This window comes from Trachurus trachurus (assembly GCF_905171665.1).
Source record: "Trachurus trachurus genome assembly, chromosome: 19".
Lineage (NCBI taxonomy): Eukaryota > Metazoa > Chordata > Actinopteri > Carangiformes > Carangidae > Trachurus > Trachurus trachurus.
Genome location: NC_139913.1, coordinates 5,720,019 through 5,740,220, shown reverse-complemented (window position 1 = coordinate 5,740,220; position 20,202 = coordinate 5,720,019). Strand labels below are relative to the sequence as shown.

Here is a 20,202-nt window from a genome sequence, read left to right as displayed (position 1 = left end):
CAGGAACAGGTTTGGGGCCTCCAGAGGGACAAGGGGGTGTGCAACAGTTAAGCCTCATTGGGCCCAAAATGTGGCCAAGAACCATCTAATATGTGAGCGCCTCAGTAGCGTCCACCCATTGTCTGGATATGTGGCATTCAGGGAACATCTGCAAATTGTACTATCACCCAGTAACCTGTATATGAGGCGTTTATGCAACATCTGTAAGTTGTAGTGTCTATCAATGTCCTGCATATTGTAGCATCTACTACTAGCCTGTATGTGATGCGTTTAGGGGACATATGTGAATTGTAAACATAGTGCACATTAAAGGAAGGTTTCCTCAGTGGGTTTCCATTTTTGCCACACCACAGAGTATGTTTACCTCCGTTTTTCCCCTGTAAATGTTTTTGTTTTGTTTTGTTTTGTTTTCTGTGGTATTTGGAGTTTCTCACTTTCCAAACAGGTGTTAGATTTGTGCTTTAGGCCTCGATGAATAAAACCGACCTGACTTCATTTGACTGGTCCCAGCCCTGAGCCGTCAGAGCCAGCGCACAGTGTAAGGGTGTGTGACCTTTAACCGGAGCAAGTGGCCTCACACACACACACACACACACACTAATCAGCAGTGTTTTGGTGCTGCTCCATATTTACAACCTAATGAACGTCAGAAACCATCGCTCTGCAGCTGTTTCCACATTTTCTACCTAGAAACAACTATTTAAGTGAAGTGAAGTCTCACTTGTCATTACCACCACTGAGATACTTGTGACCTTTGACCCCCCTGAGGCTCCAGACAGAGACTGTCACATGCAGCGCCCGGGGGTTGGGGTGTGAATGTGTGAAATTGAAGAAGCTATGTGTCGTCTCGTGTGAGTGAGTGAAAAAGTGAGGAGGCACAAAAAATAAAAAATAAAAAAAGACGAGCGACGGCCTTGAACGATCAGTGCATTTTATTTTTCCATCACAGTACAAAAATAAATTAAAATAAGCAGAAACTAACTGAAAAAAGTTTCAATTACAGCAACAGCTTTTTTGTCTTTTTCCCCCCAAATAAAAGAAAAAAAAAAGAAAAAAAAGGAGAAGGTTTTTTATTGAACGGCATCGACACCCCTCCCTCACCCGCCAACAAACAGAGTCCGAGTACCAGTGTGGTTGGTGTTGGCTCCTTGTCCATAAGAAAACAACATGTCACACATTCGTCTGTACAAATAAAACGCTGCCTTTCACACACACACACACACACACACACACGCTCTCACACACACACACTCACACACACATGCAGCCACTGAATGCCTCTCTTTTTGAAGTTTTTAACCACTGTTTCATTTTTTTTATCTACAAAGTACGCAACAAGATACAGAAAAGAAGTTTCGACAGAAATCTTTAACTATCACTTGAGTCTTTTTTCATATTTTATCGTCAGCTTTTTGAAAGTATTTTTCTCAAACAACTACTCAATGATGCAAAGTGGAGAAAAAATAAAATGGCACATTTCAAGTGAATTGAGGGAGTAGGAGTGGGGATGGGAATGGGAATGGGAATGGGAATTGAGGGGGGCAGGTGGACAGAGAGAGAAACATAAAGATCCAGTGGTCTCTGCTTCTCCTTCTTCTTCCTAACGTCCATAAAAAGTGTGTGTCCCCCTGTTGTGGCGGCACAAACACACACACACACACACACACACTACATGAAGTGTCTCTGTCACTGATCGAACTCCATGTGTGGCCACGGTCACACAGCAGAGGAGGAGGAGGAGGAGGAGGAGGAGGAGGAGGAGGCCACAGGTTGTGACCGTCAGAGCTGTTTTTATTTCTCCCTGTTTCCCACAAACGCAGCATCAGCAGCAGCAGCTCAGAGACTTTTCAATCTCCACTTAAAAACATGACTGAAGCCTGTTTTTTTTCCCAAAACACTGCAATAGGAACAAGGTGCACACACACATTTCTCGGTGAATACATTTCTCTAACATGTCTGGGTGGAAATACTGCAGCAGAGACGGCCACCAACACTGGAGAACCATCTCTCCTGTGGAAATAAAACAAACCAAAACAAACAAAAAGGCTACATAGGGCCGATTTCAAGCTGTTAATGTTGTTGTTCTGCGTGCTCCCTGTCTGTTTTGGTTACCATGGCGTTCCCATCACACACAGTGGGTTTTAGTTTAGGTGGATTCTCTGATTGAAAATCTCAGTCCAGCTCAGCGTGGTTTGATTTCTACGCTGATGAGCCTGTGCTTTTCTGCAGTGATGGTGAACAGGTGTCATTGAACTCATCTCCTCCACCCGGAGAAACAAAATGTGTGTGTGTTAGTCTGTTTCTGCGTGTGTGTGTGTGTGTGTGTGTGTGTGCTTCGTCTGTCTGATATGTGTCAGCTCCTCGTGCAGGACAAAAGAACAACAACAGATGCTCTCAGGGCGTTTTTTTTTGTTTTCTGTCCAGGTGTCCTTAGTGATGTCACTTTGGTGATGGTCAGATTCAACATTGGTTTTGTTTTTTGTGTTTTGATCTACGAGCTTTTTTTTAAAACTGGATATTCACCGATAATAAAATCCCTGTGACATTCATTTGCATAAACCACATCGATCTTCATTCCCACCAAAGATAAGCACACCTTTCTACTCCCCTCGTCCATCCATCCGTCTGTCCGTCCTTCCCTTTTGTAAAGTCTCTCTTCCTCTCTCTCCAGGATCTTTCTTGTACATTAAATGTGCCTAAATAATAAATACATACATGGCAATAAATTAGGTGTCAGTTAGTTATCATTAGTTGATGAAAACCCACTTTGCGTCCGTTGTATCTCAGTGTTCTCAGACCGTGGGCGGGGTTTCCATCAAAGATATGGCACTGTTTAACATTTTCTATGCTGAATCATGAAGCACAAAATCAAACATCATTCCAAAAAAAGTGGTTGAGAGACACAACCTATTGACAAAAGTACAAAAAAACAGAATTTCCCCTGGTAAACAAATAGCCTATTTTAGCAAGCAGAGCTAAATAAACTAGTGTCACTTTGTTCACAGCATTCTCTAATGCAGATGCAGTTGGGTTTTTTTTTATTATAAATCAAGTAAAAAGAAGTTTAACTGAGCTCCTGTACTGCTCCTCCCGGGAAAAACTCTGTAAAATTGCATGGCACACGTGCAAAACATTACATTTCTAAGTAAAAAAAAAACAAACAAAACAAAAAAAGAATCAAAGAATCAAAGAAAACTTGTTCCAGAAAAGCAATAAATAAGCCTCCATAGGTGAAGACGCCTCTGAGGAGCAAAACATCCAGTAACTTGTTTTATTTTTTCATTTTTTTTCTAGATGAAAATAAAATCGGTCTTTTCTGAACACACTCAGCATCGGCCACCACACGTCGTCCTCTGCTCTGTTTTTGCTTCTTATCAAAAGTCCCACAATGCAATGTTTTGCTCATCATAGTCCAAATCCTGTGAAGCCCCCCCCCCCCCCCCCCCCCCCCCACTGAAGTATGGATCCAGCAGTATGGATGACCCCCCTCCCCTCCCTTCCCCACCCCTCCTCAGATATGCATCGCAGCAAAGAACAAAACAAAAACAGAGTCCATCGTATCCGTATGAATGTTGTCGTGGGCGTTGGTGTTGGTGGTCCAAAAGAGAGCCGAGGGGGTCTGCAGCTGGCGGGGCAGGCAGGGGTGGGTTTTTGGGTGGATTTGGGTGGATTTCGGTGGGGTTTGCCTGCTCATCTGCCCTCCCCCTCCTGCAGTGGGGCAGTGCTCATCACAACAGTCAGAAGGTCACTGCATGGTCGGCTGCTGAGGCCTCAGTCCTGCATGTCCACATTCAATGCTGTAGATGTTCGCTTCCATTTTCTAATGTTTTTGTTTTTTTGTCTTTTTAGTCTTTTTTGTTTTTTTGGGGAGATTTTCAGTGTTTCGTATACATATATATCTGTTAAGTTAGCAAAGGATTTCACTCAAGTCTGGCATTTTATCTGCCATCTTCATTCTCTCAGATTTACAGGACAGGACAGCCATCCCTTTTGCTTATTTGCTCGTTGGAGCTCCGTGCCCCCAGTACAGGTTGGATGATGCAGTTTTTTGGTGACAATTTTTGCAGCTGTTTCCCCCCCCTCGAACACAACACACACACACACATACACACACTCCCATCCCACTCCTCCAGAGTCTGTTTGTCTGTCATCAGTCTGATCACAGATGTTCTCAAAGTCAGAAACCTCCAGATTGACCTCTGCTCCCACTGCAGGTTTGACTAGAATAAATAAATAAATAGAATCACAAAGAGGCTCTCAAACCTGTCAAAATGCCAGACTGGAGTTATGCCCCACCTCCCCTGACCCCCTCCTCTGCTCCAGCTCCAGCTCCAGCTCCTTGCCCCTCCCCTCCCCTCCCTCCCCCCTGCAGCCCCTCACCGGTCCAGGCCGATGAGCAGGCGGCTCCTCTCCTCCTCCTTCTGGCTCTCGTTCTTCAGGTCGGCGAACACCTGAGTGAAGTAGTGCGGGTCGGAGTTGATCTGCAGCATCTTGGCGCTCATCAGGTTGATGATGGACAGGCAGCGGTCCCAGAAGGTCTCCTTGGAGCTCTCCACCAGGAAGGGCTTGAGCGGGTAGGAGATCTCGTTGCCCATGTAGGAGTAGGACAGGTAGAGGCAGGTGAGCAGCACGGCCTGCAGCTCGTGCTCCGTGGCCACCTCGGAGGAGACCACGTCGCGGCACAGCATGTACACGAAGACCACGTTGGCCGGAGTGATGAAGCCCTGGTCCTGCCAGCCCTGCAGCAGCAAGGAGCGGTCCACGCTGCGCAGCCACAGCACGGGATCAGTAGGGGACAGGTGTTTGAGCCGGTAGCAGCGCCGGCACAGGAACTCCCCCAAGCAGCGCAGCAGCTCGCTGGTGGACGCCTGCACGATCACCCTCTTGGGGGTCCCGGGGGCCACGTTGGAGTTGGCCAGAGGGGCCTTCTTCACGGACGAGACGGTCGTGTTGTTGTTGGAGCTCTTGGTGAGGGCCGGGGTGCTCTGGTCCTGGGTGAAGGTGGAGAGGTTGGCGCATGACTGGGACTTCTTCAGGTTCTCATTGTTCAGGTGGGTCACGTTGTTCTGGTAGGTCCCGTTGGGCTGCACCTTCTTGGAGCCTTTCTTCTTGGCCGACACCGCCACGATCCGCTTCCACGGCAGCACGTTGATGAGCGAGTGGCGCTTCAGGTTCTTGTCTTTGGCGTTCTTGCTGTTCTGCACGGCCGTGTAGTGGCCCACCGTGGCCGGCCCATCCTCGAACAGGGCCGCCTTCCGGTAGCTGGGTGACAGGGACAGCACGGTTCCCATGGTGGATGCAGGGATGAGGCGTCCAGCCGCACTGGGTCAGAGGAGGAGGCGTGGGGTGGGGTAGAGGGGGAGAGAGATCCTCAGAGCTTCGGTGCTTCTGGGAGCTGAGGGTCCCTGGGCATCTAAAGCCTGGGAGGAGATTGTAACGATCACCTCGACTTGAATCCGGCTCTGCTGCTGCTGCTGCTGCGCTTCAGCTCTTTGTCTGGCTGCGTCTCCAGATGGCCGCTGCTGGAAACAGAAAAGATCAATAATCAGAAAAATAATTGCTAAAGGGTCACCTCGCTTTATATAGCCTAGCTAGGCCCATGTAAGGCCTATTGCCAAAAAAAAAGATGTTGACCTGATATCAGATCTGTAATTATTCAGATAATGTCCCAGCTATCAGATCTGTAAGTGCTTCATCTGACAGAAGCAGCCTTATTAGCAGGATCGATTTGCCTCAGTAAGTGGTGGAATGGTTTCAGCCTATGGCTTTAGACTCATTAATTCAGTATAGAGTATAGATCCCTCGCTTTGCTGCACATGCAATAATCCTATAGGTGTGAGAGTGTGCCACGGGAGATTATAGAGCACACAGGGAATAAAAGAAAAACAGAAAACATCACAAAAAAGCATCTGAATCTGATTGAAACTGATCCTATATTATGAATTCATGAACACTTTATAATAATAAGAGATTCATATTTTATGGGCAATGGCCGACCACCAGTCACTCTGAGCCATGCATGCGCCACCCTCGCGCTAAAATGGAAGACTGAAACGTAAACACCATAATAACAGGTGAAGGTCGCCGCCGTGGATGGGATTTAGCAGCACAAAGCCAAGGTCACTTCATGTGAAATCAACCTCCAGAATCCAGATCAATGATTTTTTTTTCTCTCTCTCTCTGTGCACGACATGTTTTTTATTTTTTATTTCCCTCCTCTCTGCAGCTCTGTGCATGAGAAAGACCGACAGTCAGTCAGTCAGTCAGCCATGCAGTCGATGGATCGACTTTGCTCACTTGCGCAGGATCCCGAGCAGCTCGATGCCTCATTCCATCACCATGATATGAGAGAGATGAGGCTGGTTGATGTTGTCGCTGCTCGATCGTGGAGGAATTTCCAAAACAGCAGCTTCACTGGAGTGAGATTAAAGGATTTATGGGCATCATCGGCCCCCTTTTCTCTCTCCTCCACCTCCTCCTGCTGCTGCTGCTGCGCTGTGCTGCGGTGGAGTTGTTGTGTACATCGGGTGCTCTCCGTGGTGCTGAAACTGAGCATCTGCGTCGAAATGAAAATGTTGGCCATAATAGGCGGTGGCTTAACAATCCTCATCCTGTCTCTCCCTTTCCCTCTCTCTGTGAGTGTGTTTCTGTCCGTGAATATCTCACGACACGTCGGTGAATGTGTTTTGTAAACAGCTTCACATCCCGAAAAATTCCTCTCAATTTATTATCGCCACATCTTTTTTTAACCCCTCGCTCGGATGGAGCTGCGCATCACCTGCTTTCAAATAAAAGCCAATCCACGAATCTGTGTAGGGGCATTAAAAAAAAAAGTGCAACACAGTCGGTTCCAAAAATGAAATCAAACTTACCAGATCTCCAGCTTAATGAGAGAAGAATTGCTCTGTAGAGATGATGATGATGGTGATGCTCCGCGTCTCGAGCTCGTTTTTTCCCCTCCTCCTCACAAAACGCGATTAAAACATGAAACCATCTCGATAGGATAAAAAAAAATGCAACAAAGAAAAATAATCCGAGTCGAGGTTAAAAAAGGAAAAAAAAGAAAGCAAGCGGTGGATGAAGACGCCTCGGTGTCGGCGGTGCGCAGACGATGGGAGGCAGTTGTGGAATGGATGCTTGGATGTGCTCCTCCTGGTCCTCCTGGCCGTGAGATGCGGATGCTGCGAGGGCTGATGTTGTGTTGTGTCACTGACTGACTCTGTGTGAGGATGGTTGACGCAAAGGCGGTGGTGGGGCGCCGCTCTGCGCTCTGCGCGCGGTGCTGTCGATGCTGGGAAACAACTCCGCCTATAGCCACATGCATGCACACAGCAGGCGAGCATGCAAACTGAACCCAGTGAACTCCAAGGATGTTTTTTTTCTTCATGGCATCATTTGCACCGATTGTATGTTCTTCTCTAAACGAAACCCTGGGTTTCCATAGGCAACCATGTAGGGCTAGGCTACTAGCTACTCAGTAACAGCCTATAGGAGCTGCATTACAAGATTGTCCCATTTTAATCTCGGTCTACAGTGGCTTTTTACAGTAATCTCGATAATACCCCAGTCCCCCTGCACAGTAAAGCTACAAATACCCATTTTAAAATAATTTTATTTTTGCATTTTGACGCCCTATGTTAACGCACTCTGTGTTAAAAAAAGAAAGAAAGAATTTAGGCTATAATTTTCAATTGGCAGATCAACGTCCAAACTTATAGTCACAGACAAATAGTGCTACTTTAATAAGATAAATACATAAATAAAAATAGGTAGGCCCACTAGCATCTTGAATATTTGAAACAGGCGTCTTAATATTGTGATTACGGGTAGATTCATGCTTTATTGCCTGATATTGCATAAAACATTTTCCTTCTACGCCTAATAATTGACAACAAAAATGGCAGAAATTATACATTACGAATACAAATGCTCATATAAATTAATTTCCGTGGAAAAGAAGCTTTTGATAAATGTTTATAACCCATTTTTTGTAATATAGATCTAAAACTACATTTCCCAGAAGTCTCTGAAACCTGTCGCGCCCTTACGTCATAGACGCTAAGTAACGTAGTCCGCGCACGTACGTAAGTTTTCATTCAAGCAGCATTTTGAATAAGGAAGATGGCGGCTGCAGCAGTGGTTGAGTTTCAGAGAGCCCAGTCTCTCATTAGCACGGACCGCAACGCTTCTATCGACATTCTCCATTCAATAGGTGGGTGTTTTTAGCTGGACTCAAACGGACACTATTCCTCTGACCGCGGTCATATGTAATAATTTTCTCCGGCGGTGTTAGTTAGACAGCGGGTTAGCGAGCAGCAGCCGGCGGTGCTGACTCACTGCTGAACGGCCGGCAACGGTAAATGCTAGCGGTGGTTAGCCTGTTAGCAGCTCCGCTAAGTGTAGGCCTTTAGGCGTGAAATATATAATAATGTAGTGGATAACAGTGAGTTTGTGTTTTTTGACTGTGTATTTAAGTCTTGTGATGTTTTTTTTATTTATTTATTTCTATTAATTTACTTATTTATGTTTAATGATTAATACTTAATTGGGATTTTGGAATATCACACATTACAAGTATAACGTTACTTGTGGCAAATGCTGGTTATGTTAACAATAAAAGCTGATGGGACTTGTATACAGAAAGTAAAGTAAACAGATAATCTAAATTGTAAAAGTGCTTGCACTCCCAGCAAACAAAAAAACAGACAAAAACAAGACAAAAACAACCTAACAACAAAAATAGAAAAGGACAAAAACATGATTTTAAAAAAGGGGGGAAAACGGGGATAAAGACCAAAAAACAAAACAATAAGAGTAAGCCCTGTGGTGTTGTGTCACTGACTGCAGTTTTATAATGTTGACTACCATTTTGCTCAACTTAAAAGCGCTGTCACTTTAGCATGTTGAGTACTGTTGAGGCTAACGTTGTTAGCTTGTTGTCAAAAAAGCTCCTGACCTGTGTGGTCAAAAACACAACACAACTCAACTCGGAGTTTATGAGTGAACAGACAAAGTTCCCGTTGACTCTTTGTAGTCGCATGCACTTGTTTATATGTATATAAATTATGTCACTGTCCACTGTAAACTGGTCAGTTTCCAGCACCAGCACCACTGTCCTTAAATTGCCTTGTCACACCAGCCCGTTAGCTGTCAACAGTCCTGGCTGTTTTGACAGTAACATCTCTCATTAGTGCTGAAATTAATAATTTATAATGCTCATACTCATAGTCACTGGTTTAAACATTCCTGTCAACATTTTTACTCTGGAATGAGTTATTCAATAAAAACAATGGCAATCATGATCAGGGTCTGGTCTCACAGATATTGGGATTAAATGTTTATCCCTGTTTAACATCCTAATAAACTGAATGTGTTTGAGTTTTGGACTGTAAGTCGACAAACATAGTGATCACACTGGGCTGATGGAAAAGTTTCAAGGACATTTTGGGACAAATGACAAATGAAGCCGTATGAGTAATCAGTGATGACAATGATTCAGCTTTAGGTGTCAGTTTTGTGTGTTTTAATCCCAAACAGTATTGAAATAATGTGTATAAAAAGGTTTTATCACCAAAACAAACACCATAACTCAAGACAGAGTCAAATCATTGATTGCAAATGTAAAAGTCCAGTGTTGACCTTTATAATGATGCAGAGGCAGCTCACGATGCTGCTTGAAAATTCACAAATCAAACATTCAAATCAATAAACTTTAATGTTTAAATGTAACCACTAACTTGTTGCCTCTGTTTTTAACAGTGAGGAGAGATGTTCAAGAGAACGATGAAGAAGCTGTCAGGGTCAAAGAACAGAGCATCCTGGAGCTTGGGACGCTCCTGGCCAAGACAGGACAGGCCGCAGGTAAAGCTGTAATTGTCACCCATCAGTTCTCTCATGCACTTTTGCTTTCTTACAGAGTGGTTTTCTTTTCTTTTCTACTTTTCGTTTCCACTCGTTTGAAATATGCACTCTTTCTTCTGCGTCTGTTTTCCAGAGCTGGGTGGTCTTCTGAAATTTGTGAGGCCTTTCCTGATTTCCATCAGCAAGGCCAAAGCGGCCCGGCTGGTCCGCTCCCTGCTGGACCTCTTCCTCGACATGGAGGCGGCGACAGGGCAGGAGGTCGAGCTGTGTCTGGAGTGCATCGAGTGGGCCAAGACTGAGAAGAGGACCTTCCTACGACAGGCCCTGGAGGTGAGGAGAATGATTATAGTTTTATGCGTGCTATCAGAGTTTAGAACAAACTACCAGCAGAACTGAAATCAGCCCCAACCCCAAGCACTTTTAAATCCAGGTTAAAAACATTTCTCTTTTCACGTGCTTATAGCTGAGCTCTTTTTAAGAACTTTAAACTTTATCTATTTTCTTTTTTTTTTACTTTTATTTGCTCTTGCTTTTAACTCTGTTTTTAGTTTTTGTTTTTATTCTCTTTTATGCTTCTCTTTTTTTCAAATGTTTTGTCTTTATGTAAAGCACATTGAGTTGCCTTGGTATGAAATGCGCTATATAAATAAAGATGCCTTGCCTTGCCTTGCCTTAAATATTCAGAGTATAGATTGCTGGCAAGGCAGAAACGTGAACGTGTCCAAAATAAAAAAGACCAAATATTGTCCATTTGACCTCGATAGAACCCACCACCCACAGCTGATGTATTCGTTCTCTCATCGGACCCTCGTTAGTGCCGACACACGACACTTTATGATGAATGATAGTGCAAACAAAAGCGATATCACCAAACATAAATAGCAGCTGTAGGAGGAGGGCTCAGATTTAACATGTCGTGAGTGACTCATGGAGTGGGAGACGCTGTGCAGATGATAGGAGGAACGCTTTGCTTGGTTGTCATTAGTTACGCAACATCAGCACTGTGGCATTACTTTGGGTGAAAACCAATCGAAAGTGATAAACTCCCTTCCTCCCCCCTAAAAAAAGAGATGCAGCTAATTTGTAAACTTTGCCTAAAGGAAAGTGACAGCGAGTGGCGCTAATACATCTACTACTACACACACACACACGATGCCATCTGTGATGTCATCGCCCGGCTATGCAGCCAGAATGGGCTTTGTGGCCAAATGACTGCCAGCAGGTTCACACTCACAGCCAGAAATAATCTGCAGCTTTTGGCCGAATTACAGAATACTGGATCAACAAGATGTCTTATTAGGGCTGTGAGTAAGATGTGGAAAGAAAACTATGTAATGAAACTGTGGCGTGATGAATGAGTGGAAGCTGAGAGGAGAGAGAGAGAGAGAGACAGGCAGCAGGTTTGCCTTGGGCCACACGTTATGAGCAATGTGATGGGAATAAAGAAAATACATATAGGAAACATTAATAGTCCTCTGTTAGTGAAATGAATTCACCTTGAAACAACAATAGCAATTGTTCAGAGAAATTTGCATTTCTGCACCCAGGCTGCTTTTACTTTCACCTTCTGTCCAGTTCACTCACCTGTCGCCTCAACAAAGGAGAATATAAAGACGTTTAAAGTCGGCATGTGCACGGTTACCAAGGCAATCTGCTAATCGGTTACAAATTATTACCCAGTTAACCAAGGATTAAAAAAATGGCATGTTAGAGCCCAGTCTAGCTTCAGATCAAACTACATAAACATGCCATGGTTCGAGTTTTTTCGTAGTTTCGGATCAAACAACATGTTTTTTTGCTGTTTAAAAGCAGTTTTGGATCGAGCCTCGAACTTTCAAACCTTTTACAAGAATCTGTGGTGGTTCCTTCGGGGTGAGCCATCGGGAGAGAGACAACAGGTATCATCAAGTCTGTTAGAAAATACAAACATTATGAAACCTTCCCAGTTATTTCCTGAGACAATGCAAAGCAGAGAGTGGCAAAGTCGCCAAAATGTAGTGCGGATTAATAAATAAGCACCGCTAATGACTGAAAAATGTATGAGTCATTCTATTTTTATTCGAGTAAGACCAGGTTAGGTTACTCTGTTAGAAAATGCCCATGCCTAGTTTAAAGATTCTGCAGACTGCAGTCGTCATCACGTCTATAAGTTAGTGTTAAATTCCACATTAGATCCGTTGATCCATCCTTCCCAGAAGAAGTGTGTGGATGGCATTTCGACATCTTGGTGTTCGCTATAAATATCTTCATAATGATTGACATTTCGGAGGGCTATGTGATATTTGCACTCGGCCCCATTCATCATATTTCCATTTCTTTTGTTTGCTGCATTTTATTTTAGTTTGTGGCACCTGGGGATGGAAAACATTCAGTAGTTTAAATTGACTAAACACATTTCCTTTTTATTAGATTGTGGAATTATACACAGCAAATATATATGACCTCTCAACTCTCAATATGAACGTTTATGATCTTAATTTGAGTTTTTAGAAGTAAAATGTGGGTAAAAAATGAAAGGGATGATTAGAGAGACGGACACAATGAGCTGCTTTTCCAGCACAAGGTTGCACTTTATAGGCAGGATGTTCAGATCAATAAAGAAAATGATCAGTAAATAGTTTGAAATGTGCCGTATTCAAGAAAAAAACACTCTAGCTTGGCCTCGTTAAGGCTGAGATGCCAGTTTGTTTTGGTTCGAGGCTAGCTGTTGTCCTGGGAGTTTGTTGTTATTCAGGTCTGTAACTTTTTTCTGCAAGGCGGTAGATGGGTACAGCTGCTCCCTGCTTGTCTAACAGCACTCTGTTTTGTTTTTTTCTTCCAGACACGGCTGATCTCACTCTATTTTGACACCAAACGATACCAGGAGGCCTTGGCGCTGGGTGAGTGCTGAGAGACGAGACTTTCTTTCTGTCAGTAAACTGCAACATCTGTCTCCCTGCATCAGAGCCTCTGCACAGAGACACACACTGCCCCGACATATTCATCAAATATGAACACCAGCCAGATGTTTTCTGGTCCACTAAGAAACACAAATACTTACAAAAAAGATTATATTTCATTTGTGCAGTTTTATTCCTCCAGTGTGTAAATTGAAATATGAGTTGAGTTTGGGAGGTAGTCTGAAATATTTCCACCTAGAGAGGAGAGGAGAGCGAGGACTATAATTGTACGTTTCCCCCCGAGCTGTTTACCAAGTGCTGTACAAAGTTATTGCACCAGTTAATGTGCATGACATTAACTCTCATTTGTTTTCCTCCCCGCAGGCACCCAGTTGCTCGGGGAGCTGAAGAAGATGGATGACAAAGCTCTGCTGGTGGAGGTTCAGCTGCTGGAAAGCAAGACGTACCACGCTCTCAGTAACCTGCCCAAGGCGCGCGCCGCCCTCACCTCCGCCAGGACCACCGCCAACGCCATCTACTGTCCTCCGAAGCTCCAGGCGGCGCTGGACATGCAGTCAGGTCAGAGGTGTAGGATGTTCTCCCTGCCAGAGTTCACCTGACGATTAATTGCATAACCTATTTACGTGATACACATCTATTTATTCCAATGTCAAAAGTTATTTGATTCTTTTTTTACTGAAAAGTTTGGAAATTTGGGTCTGCAAAAAGTATGGGATTTTGAAATTTGAAATGTGTAGGAACCATTTGACATCTCATTTTCACTTCACCTCGATTGGAAAAACAAACTGGATTTTGTAGCTCTTTAAAGACATTTTTATTTAAGTTTAACACACAAATAATACAGACAGGGAGAGATCCATTCACTCAATCAATCAGGTAGCCATCAAGTGGTGTAACTTCTAGTTCAGTTCCCACTTCTCCCAAACTGACTTGTCTCACTTATGACCACGATGAGCAAAGCCAAAAATGCAGGTTATCTTTATCAGGCTATTGGCCAAGTGTATGAAAGTGACAACAGAAACAGAGAGTATTATCTATTAAAGCCACTATATATGAGTTGTTATGTGGTTGTAGCTTTATAGTTTAAAAAAAGAAAATGAATACAACCCCTGTCACCTACTACATTGTGTATTTTTCTTAATTTCCACTGGAGGGCGTCAGACAGCCTTGAACTACTGTAAATACATTTGAAATTTGAACTATGTGTAACTCATAATCTAAACACTAGGGCTGTCAATCTTCCCCCTAAATCTAATGCTTCTTATATTAAATATTAAAATTATATTAACATTTTTAATTCAATTTTTTTTTAGCTCATTATATTCACCAGCTTATTATTACGTCCTGCGTCCACTAAAGGGCATTCCAACCAAATCTGTTATGCAACATACTTGCACACACTTAAGTTTTACCAACTCAATATAAAACTTCAAGGATGGAAATCGAAATATTATAAGTAGTGGTGCAGTGGGTCACAGTTGATCTGTGATCAGCACGTGAGTGGTCCGTGGATCAATCGTTAAAAGAAAAAAAGAATGTGTGCGTGTGGGAACATGTAGGCCACCGCCCCAGCTGAATAAACGGGCAACTATAAAAACTCTGCTCGTAAATTTTAAGCTGCAGCTCTACGTCGTGCACAACAACAACTAAATAGTTTGTTTTATCACATGTTTACTACCCCGAATGTCGCGATGCACTACGTTAATTTGTCTCGTTGTGGAAGGAACACGTTGAAAGTTTTCACCTTTAATGTTCTCATTTTGAAAATAATTTCAAAATCGATCTGACAGTCCTACTGTACTACACACTGTTATTATTTGGTCACACACTCTACTGCAAACATTGCATTACAAACTAATGAGTCGAATTAAACTGAAGCACAATTTCATGGTGGTTTAGACTGATACAGTCTTTGCAGTCATGTTGTTAACCAGTAGAATAAAAACAGATCTTTATCATAACATAACGTAATAGATATGACTGTGAGCCGCCCACAGAGCTGCTCTCTCTGTCTCTCTCTCTCTCGCTGTCTTCTTCAGTGACTCGGCTCGTTTTTACACTGATGACTATCTCAGTCACACAGTGCGTGTTTACCGATGCGAAGGCGGAAGAGCTGAGATGTACGATAGCGTCGCGCTCATTCACGGCGTCGCAGCTGCTGCAGTGTGAAGCAGAAAAAAACCGACAAGTGATCTGTGTCTCTCCATTTTTAATCTCTACATCAGAAAATGTTTATCCCCCGCCCGGCGAGTTCCTCCACTCTCTGTTGACAGTTGACGTCAGGCCTGTCCCGGCTGTAGTAGATGGTAACTGTGGTGTTGTGCTCCTGCAGGGATCATCCACGCAGCAGAGGAGAAGGACTGGAAGACGGCCTACTCCTACTTCTTCGAGGCCTTCGAGGGCTACGACTCCATCGACAGCCCCAGAGCCATCACAGCTCTCAAATACATGCTCCTCTGCAAAATCGTACTCAACTCGTAAGTCCTGCCAAAGTTTTAATGTTTAACCTATTCATGACTTTTAAAGTTCAGGTTTCTGATTTCCTCCGTAAATGTTTCTCTCTCAGACCAGAGGAGGTTCAAACCCTGAGCAGCGGTAAACTGGGCCTGCGGTACGCCGGCCGACAGGCAAGTACCGGTCAGGATTTACTCACAACAGAATGGACAAAGCTCTGATACAATACAATCAATCTTTATTATCCACAATGGTGGAAAATTGCCTTTGGCTCACCGTATAAAAAGTATAATTTGTATAAAAGATACAGATTTCATCAGTTATAAGAACACAATTAAAAACACAGGCAACACTTTATAATAAGTACACACTGTTAAGCATTAAATACTGAATTCATCATTTATAACGCATGAATACTCATTAGTATGTAGTTTATGAACACAGTTAAAAATGTTTTACTCATCATTGATAAGCACTAACTGTATTTAAAAACGACATATTAATGTGTAAAGTCATGTGTTATAAAACAAGAATTCAGTATTTATTAATGCTTAGGCCTAATAGTGTGTACTTATTATAAAGTGTTACCAAAACACAATTAAACAAATTAATGTAGAAAAGAAAAGAAAGGAAAAAACACAGTTGAGAGCAATTAGTGTTAGTTGAGTTAAGGAGGTGAGTAGGATTAGGGATGAAGGACTTTTTAAAAGCTCCCTCAGCCAATGGGACTAATAGTTTTTGTTTTTCCTGATACACAAGAAGTTCATGAAGCAGCTCACAGGAGCTGTTGCTTTGTTTAGAAACACTTTGTCAATAAAACACAAACTTGTTCCCCTTCCTGACTGTTTTCCCATGTGGATCACAGAGTTAACATCAGTTTCTGTCTTTGTCGCTCTTAAAAAGAAAAAGAAAAGGACCTTTACTGTTGTTAGTTGAAATGTTTTGTTTCATTCAGCCTTCTCTCTGCAGAACGACTCTTGATGATTTTCCTCTGTCTTTATCTTTTCAGACAGACGCACTGAAATGCATTGCCCAGGCCAGCAAGAACAGATCATTAGCAGACTTTGAAAAGGTAAGAGCCCTTTTTTTTTTCTTTTTTCTTTTAAATGTCTTCTCATACAAATAAAGCAAACTCCATTTAGACTTGGTTGTTTTGTTCTTCTCTCTTGTTGCCGGGTGACATGAACACAGTCTGAAAAGTGAACTTTTGCCGACCAAACTTTGCTGCATTTTAAAAAAGTTTGACAGTCAGGAGTTTTGTGTCTTCCAGGCCCTAACAGAGTACAAAGCAGAGCTGAGGGACGACCCAATTATCAACACTCACCTGGCCACGCTGTATGACAACCTGCTGGAACAAAACCTCATCCGAGTCATTGAACCGTTTTCCAGAGTACAGGTAATGAATTTCTACTCCTGGCCCTCACAAATGGAAAGTTGCCGTGAAGCCTCGCAGGTTTTTTTTTTCTTTTTCTCTGAAGTTTTCTTTGCAGACGGGACAATTTTTTTTATGTAACTGTTCCCAGAGGTTTTGCTGCAGTGGTCACAGTGTCTGTAACTTATTGCACTATTCAACCCTGTCCTATTGTGTCTCACTATTTTAAACGCAACATGAACAATGAAGACTCAGATTTTCTCCTCTCCTTCTGTTTACAGATAGAACACATATCGGGTCTAATCAAACTGTCAAAGGTAAGTCTTTCTGCAGTTTTTCCAAGTTTTGTTTTGAGTAAATGTACTTTATTTATACATCCCTTTACAACAATCCTTTCGGTGTACCAAAGTGCTTTACAGCAGGTAATAAATAAAAAGAAGAATAAATAAAAACTATTAAAAAAAACAGTGAAAGCAATAAAATACAGCAAAATCAAATGAGATAACATCACGCTACTTAGTATTAAAAGCCATCCGAAATAAATAGGTTTAGTAGTGAAAGCATCATCTGCATCTCTTGAAATTTGAGTTTTGTTCATCCTTCTTTTCTTTTCAGGGCGACGTTGAGAGGAAATTATCACAGATGATTCTGGACAAAAAGTTTCATGGTAATTTAATTTGTCTTTTTACAAACAGATATCAGACAAATGCACTTTAACAACAGAGGTTTCATTGTGCTGCTGTAACGTGTGTTGTGTGACTCTGGCTGCAGGAATCCTCGACCAAGGTGAAGGCGTCTTGATCATATTCGAAGAGCCCCCGGTGGACAAAACGTACGGAGCAGCCTTGGAAACAATTCAGAACATGAGCAAAGTCGTGGATTCACTTTACAACAAAGCCAAGAAGCTGACATAGGTACAAAAAAACTAAACAGATGTTTCTGTGAAGATAAGAAGTGTGGCTTTAATACTTCTTCTTTTGCCTGTGCTGATTTTTTTCTTTTCTTTCTTCTCTTCTCACCCTCAGAGTAGATTGCCACGGCAGTGCGATGGAGGAACTGTGTGTGTTTGACCAGCGTGTGTAACATTTTAAGAAGGGGACAAGGGAGAGCAACGAAAAAGTCCCACAAACTGCAACAAACAGGATTCCCCCATCAAACTCCCCCCACCTCCTCCTCCTCTTCATCCTCTCCCTCAACGGACAATTTCATCACTTCTCTCATTTTCTTTTTTGTTTTTTTTTGTTTTGTTTTCTCTCTCTCTCTCTCTCCTCTTTTAATTTTGATATCTCTTCAGGATTCTGTATAACACTCAGCGGCCAAATCAGGCCATCAGGGAATATTGTACAACCACAATAATAATAATAATAATAATTAAAAAAATAAAAGATGAAAAGGTTTAAGAATACATATATGTTTATATCTGCTATAAGGTCGTGGCTCAACAAGCCTCCGGCCGACTCCACTGCAACCTCAAAGGTGCAACATTGACCTCTGTGGCCTCAGACGCTGCTGCGCCTGCAGAAACGAGGCTTTTCTCCTTCTTGTCCATATCTTTTCAGAAGCACACTGTTCAGTTCTTGGAAGGTCGGGATTCTCCTTGGGATACTGAATTTTGGTCAGAGAGCTCCCTCTAGCTCTTGGTTTTGTTTTTTTTCCCTCTTCATATTAATGCCAACAGTTATGTCCCCACTGTATTTCAGATATGTATTAAACTCACTTCATTTGTTTTTTGGTTTTTGTGTTTTATTTTTTATTTTTTTCTCGTCTCAACAAAAAAAAAAAAAAGGAAATCAGATGGTTGCCACATGTCTGCCCCCCTCCTGCTAATGTAAAGTTTCCAGAACAGACCGGATGCCATTTCACCACTAGTGCCACTTTTTCGGCGCTTCTATTTTGCCTCAGTGTTTTGGGTGCAATACGAATTCGTATTCGAGGGTTAGGGGTGGAGATCGCCTCTGAGCATCTGTGAGTTATCCCTGAGTGAGAAATTCTCCATTGTTAGTTCCTAGCACTAGTGTGGTATGCTAGTAACCAAACAATTTGTATGGTTTTGATTTGGTTTTGATTTTTTTTTTTCTGTTTTGTTTTTTTTGTTTTGTTTTCTCTTCTAAAGACATTTTCAAAAATAAATATTTTGTATTTTAAGGATTTTGTCTTGTCTCTTGCAAAAAAAACCCCCAACAACCTGCAGATGGAAGCTGTAGTATTTGTGTTAACAGTATTAGAGGGATTTTATGATGCAAAGTGTATTTGAAGTGAATTTAAATTTGTTTTCAAAAGGAAAAAGTAAAATGAAGGTATTTAGGCAGCCAGAAATAATACTGAAATGATGATCCCACATGACTCCAGATGTGAACACTATAAGATGGAGAATCCACCCGAGAGTCTCGTCCTCCTGCTGCTATACAGTGTTTGTCATTTAATTGAAAAAAAAAAGGAGCAACCTCACATCAAAGGGCATTAAATCGGTTTAACTGACAGCTTTGGATTGTCTCATTTTAATTTTTTTACACAGTGCGAATGTTTACAACCAACCGGGCATGTTTTTCTTAACCAAGACACTTTCCTCTGGTTCAGTCGAGCTGCTGTTCTCCATCACCTTCTGAGAGCAGGGCCTTGTTTCACACTTGCCAGGACTGATCGGTGGTGTTCAGACTCAAAACGCCACAAACTGAATCATTTCTTTTCATTCTTTCCAGGTTTATGATGACAAGCACAATCGTATTATTATTGTACCTGTAGCAGAAAGAGCCTCGAGTATTCACTTATGAAGAGAAACCTTCAGATTTGATGCCCTTCAGTGTTTGTTTACACATTTCACTGTGACTCTTAGCGTCTAAAATAAAGAGATTACTTTGCCTCTCTAATGCAAACTATAGTGTTTTTCAGTCTGTATTATATTCATCTGTTACATTTTAGTGAACATAAATTCAAGGAGGGAACGAAAGGCGTGGGCCTTAGCCATTATAAGATGCCATTATGAGAATTAGTATTATAAAAGGTCACAATTTATGAATGAATCCAACAACCAAACACACTGCCCACCATTAAACCTAAATAAATATTATTTATCATTAATTCATGGAAGGGTAAGTTTGGAAAAAAAAAAACTACTGTTTGCAATAGAGACTTAGGTGTCATGAATTAGACAATGAAGATGTTAAAACCGGTGAAACAACTTGTAGGAGATTAAATAAAGGGGCGTGCCTCTCTCTATAGAGAGCCTAAGCGGAAGCAGGAAGTAACGGTCACCATGGGACCTCAACTCTGAAAAACTCGCCATTCAAATGAATGAGACTGAAAATTTTATTTCGTGATCCGTTTGAATTGTGCCATGAGAAAAAAATATGTCCTCTACCTGTTTAAAACATCATGTTTCATCCCGAGAAATCAGCAGTTTGTTGTAAAGCTATTGTAGAATAAAATTCAGAAGAATCTATAAGCAGAAAGACTACAAGTCGCGTAGGTGACGTCACACACCAAATGCCGCCCTTTCCCGTGTCAGTTGGTGACGTATTTTCTGTGGGACACAGATCTGTAGTCCGTAGAGCGGTCTTTACACAAAATACATTCTTCTGTTGCCGTTTTATGATAAACGGCTGATTTCTCGGCATG

General features: G+C 42.3%; 2 protein-coding genes across 3 annotated transcripts; one reads left to right on the top strand and one right to left on the bottom strand.

Moving 5' to 3' along the window:
- Positions 1-4,376: 4,376 nt before the first annotated feature.
- On the bottom strand, positions 4,377-5,291 carry cdk5r1b (cyclin dependent kinase 5, regulatory subunit 1b (p35); the record flags this gene model as incomplete). Its single annotated transcript, XM_083994627.1, has 1 exon — positions 4,377-5,291. The coding sequence occupies one exon, from the start codon at positions 5,289-5,291 to the stop codon at positions 4,377-4,379; it is 915 nt and encodes a 304-aa protein (XP_083850753.1).
- Positions 5,292-8,079: 2,788 nt separating this feature from the next.
- Positions 8,080-18,994, top strand: psmd11b (proteasome 26S subunit, non-ATPase 11b). 2 transcript variants are annotated; one of them, XM_083994596.1, is made up of 13 exons: positions 8,080-8,212; positions 9,760-9,861; positions 9,995-10,191; positions 12,683-12,740; positions 13,125-13,319; positions 15,094-15,238; positions 15,328-15,388; positions 16,225-16,287; positions 16,486-16,611; positions 16,869-16,904; positions 17,203-17,254; positions 17,359-17,501; positions 17,613-18,994. In XM_083994596.1, the coding sequence occupies exons 1-12, from the start codon at positions 8,122-8,124 to the stop codon at positions 17,499-17,501; spliced, it is 1,269 nt and encodes a 422-aa protein (XP_083850722.1). In that variant the 5' UTR covers positions 8,080-8,121; the 3' UTR covers positions 17,613-18,994. The 2 variants fall into 2 exon arrangements, with proteins under 2 accessions (XP_083850722.1, XP_083850721.1); XM_083994595.1 differs by having other exon boundaries at positions 15,328-15,392; positions 16,229-16,287; positions 17,613-18,945.
- The last annotated feature ends 1,208 nt before the right edge of the window (positions 18,995-20,202 follow it).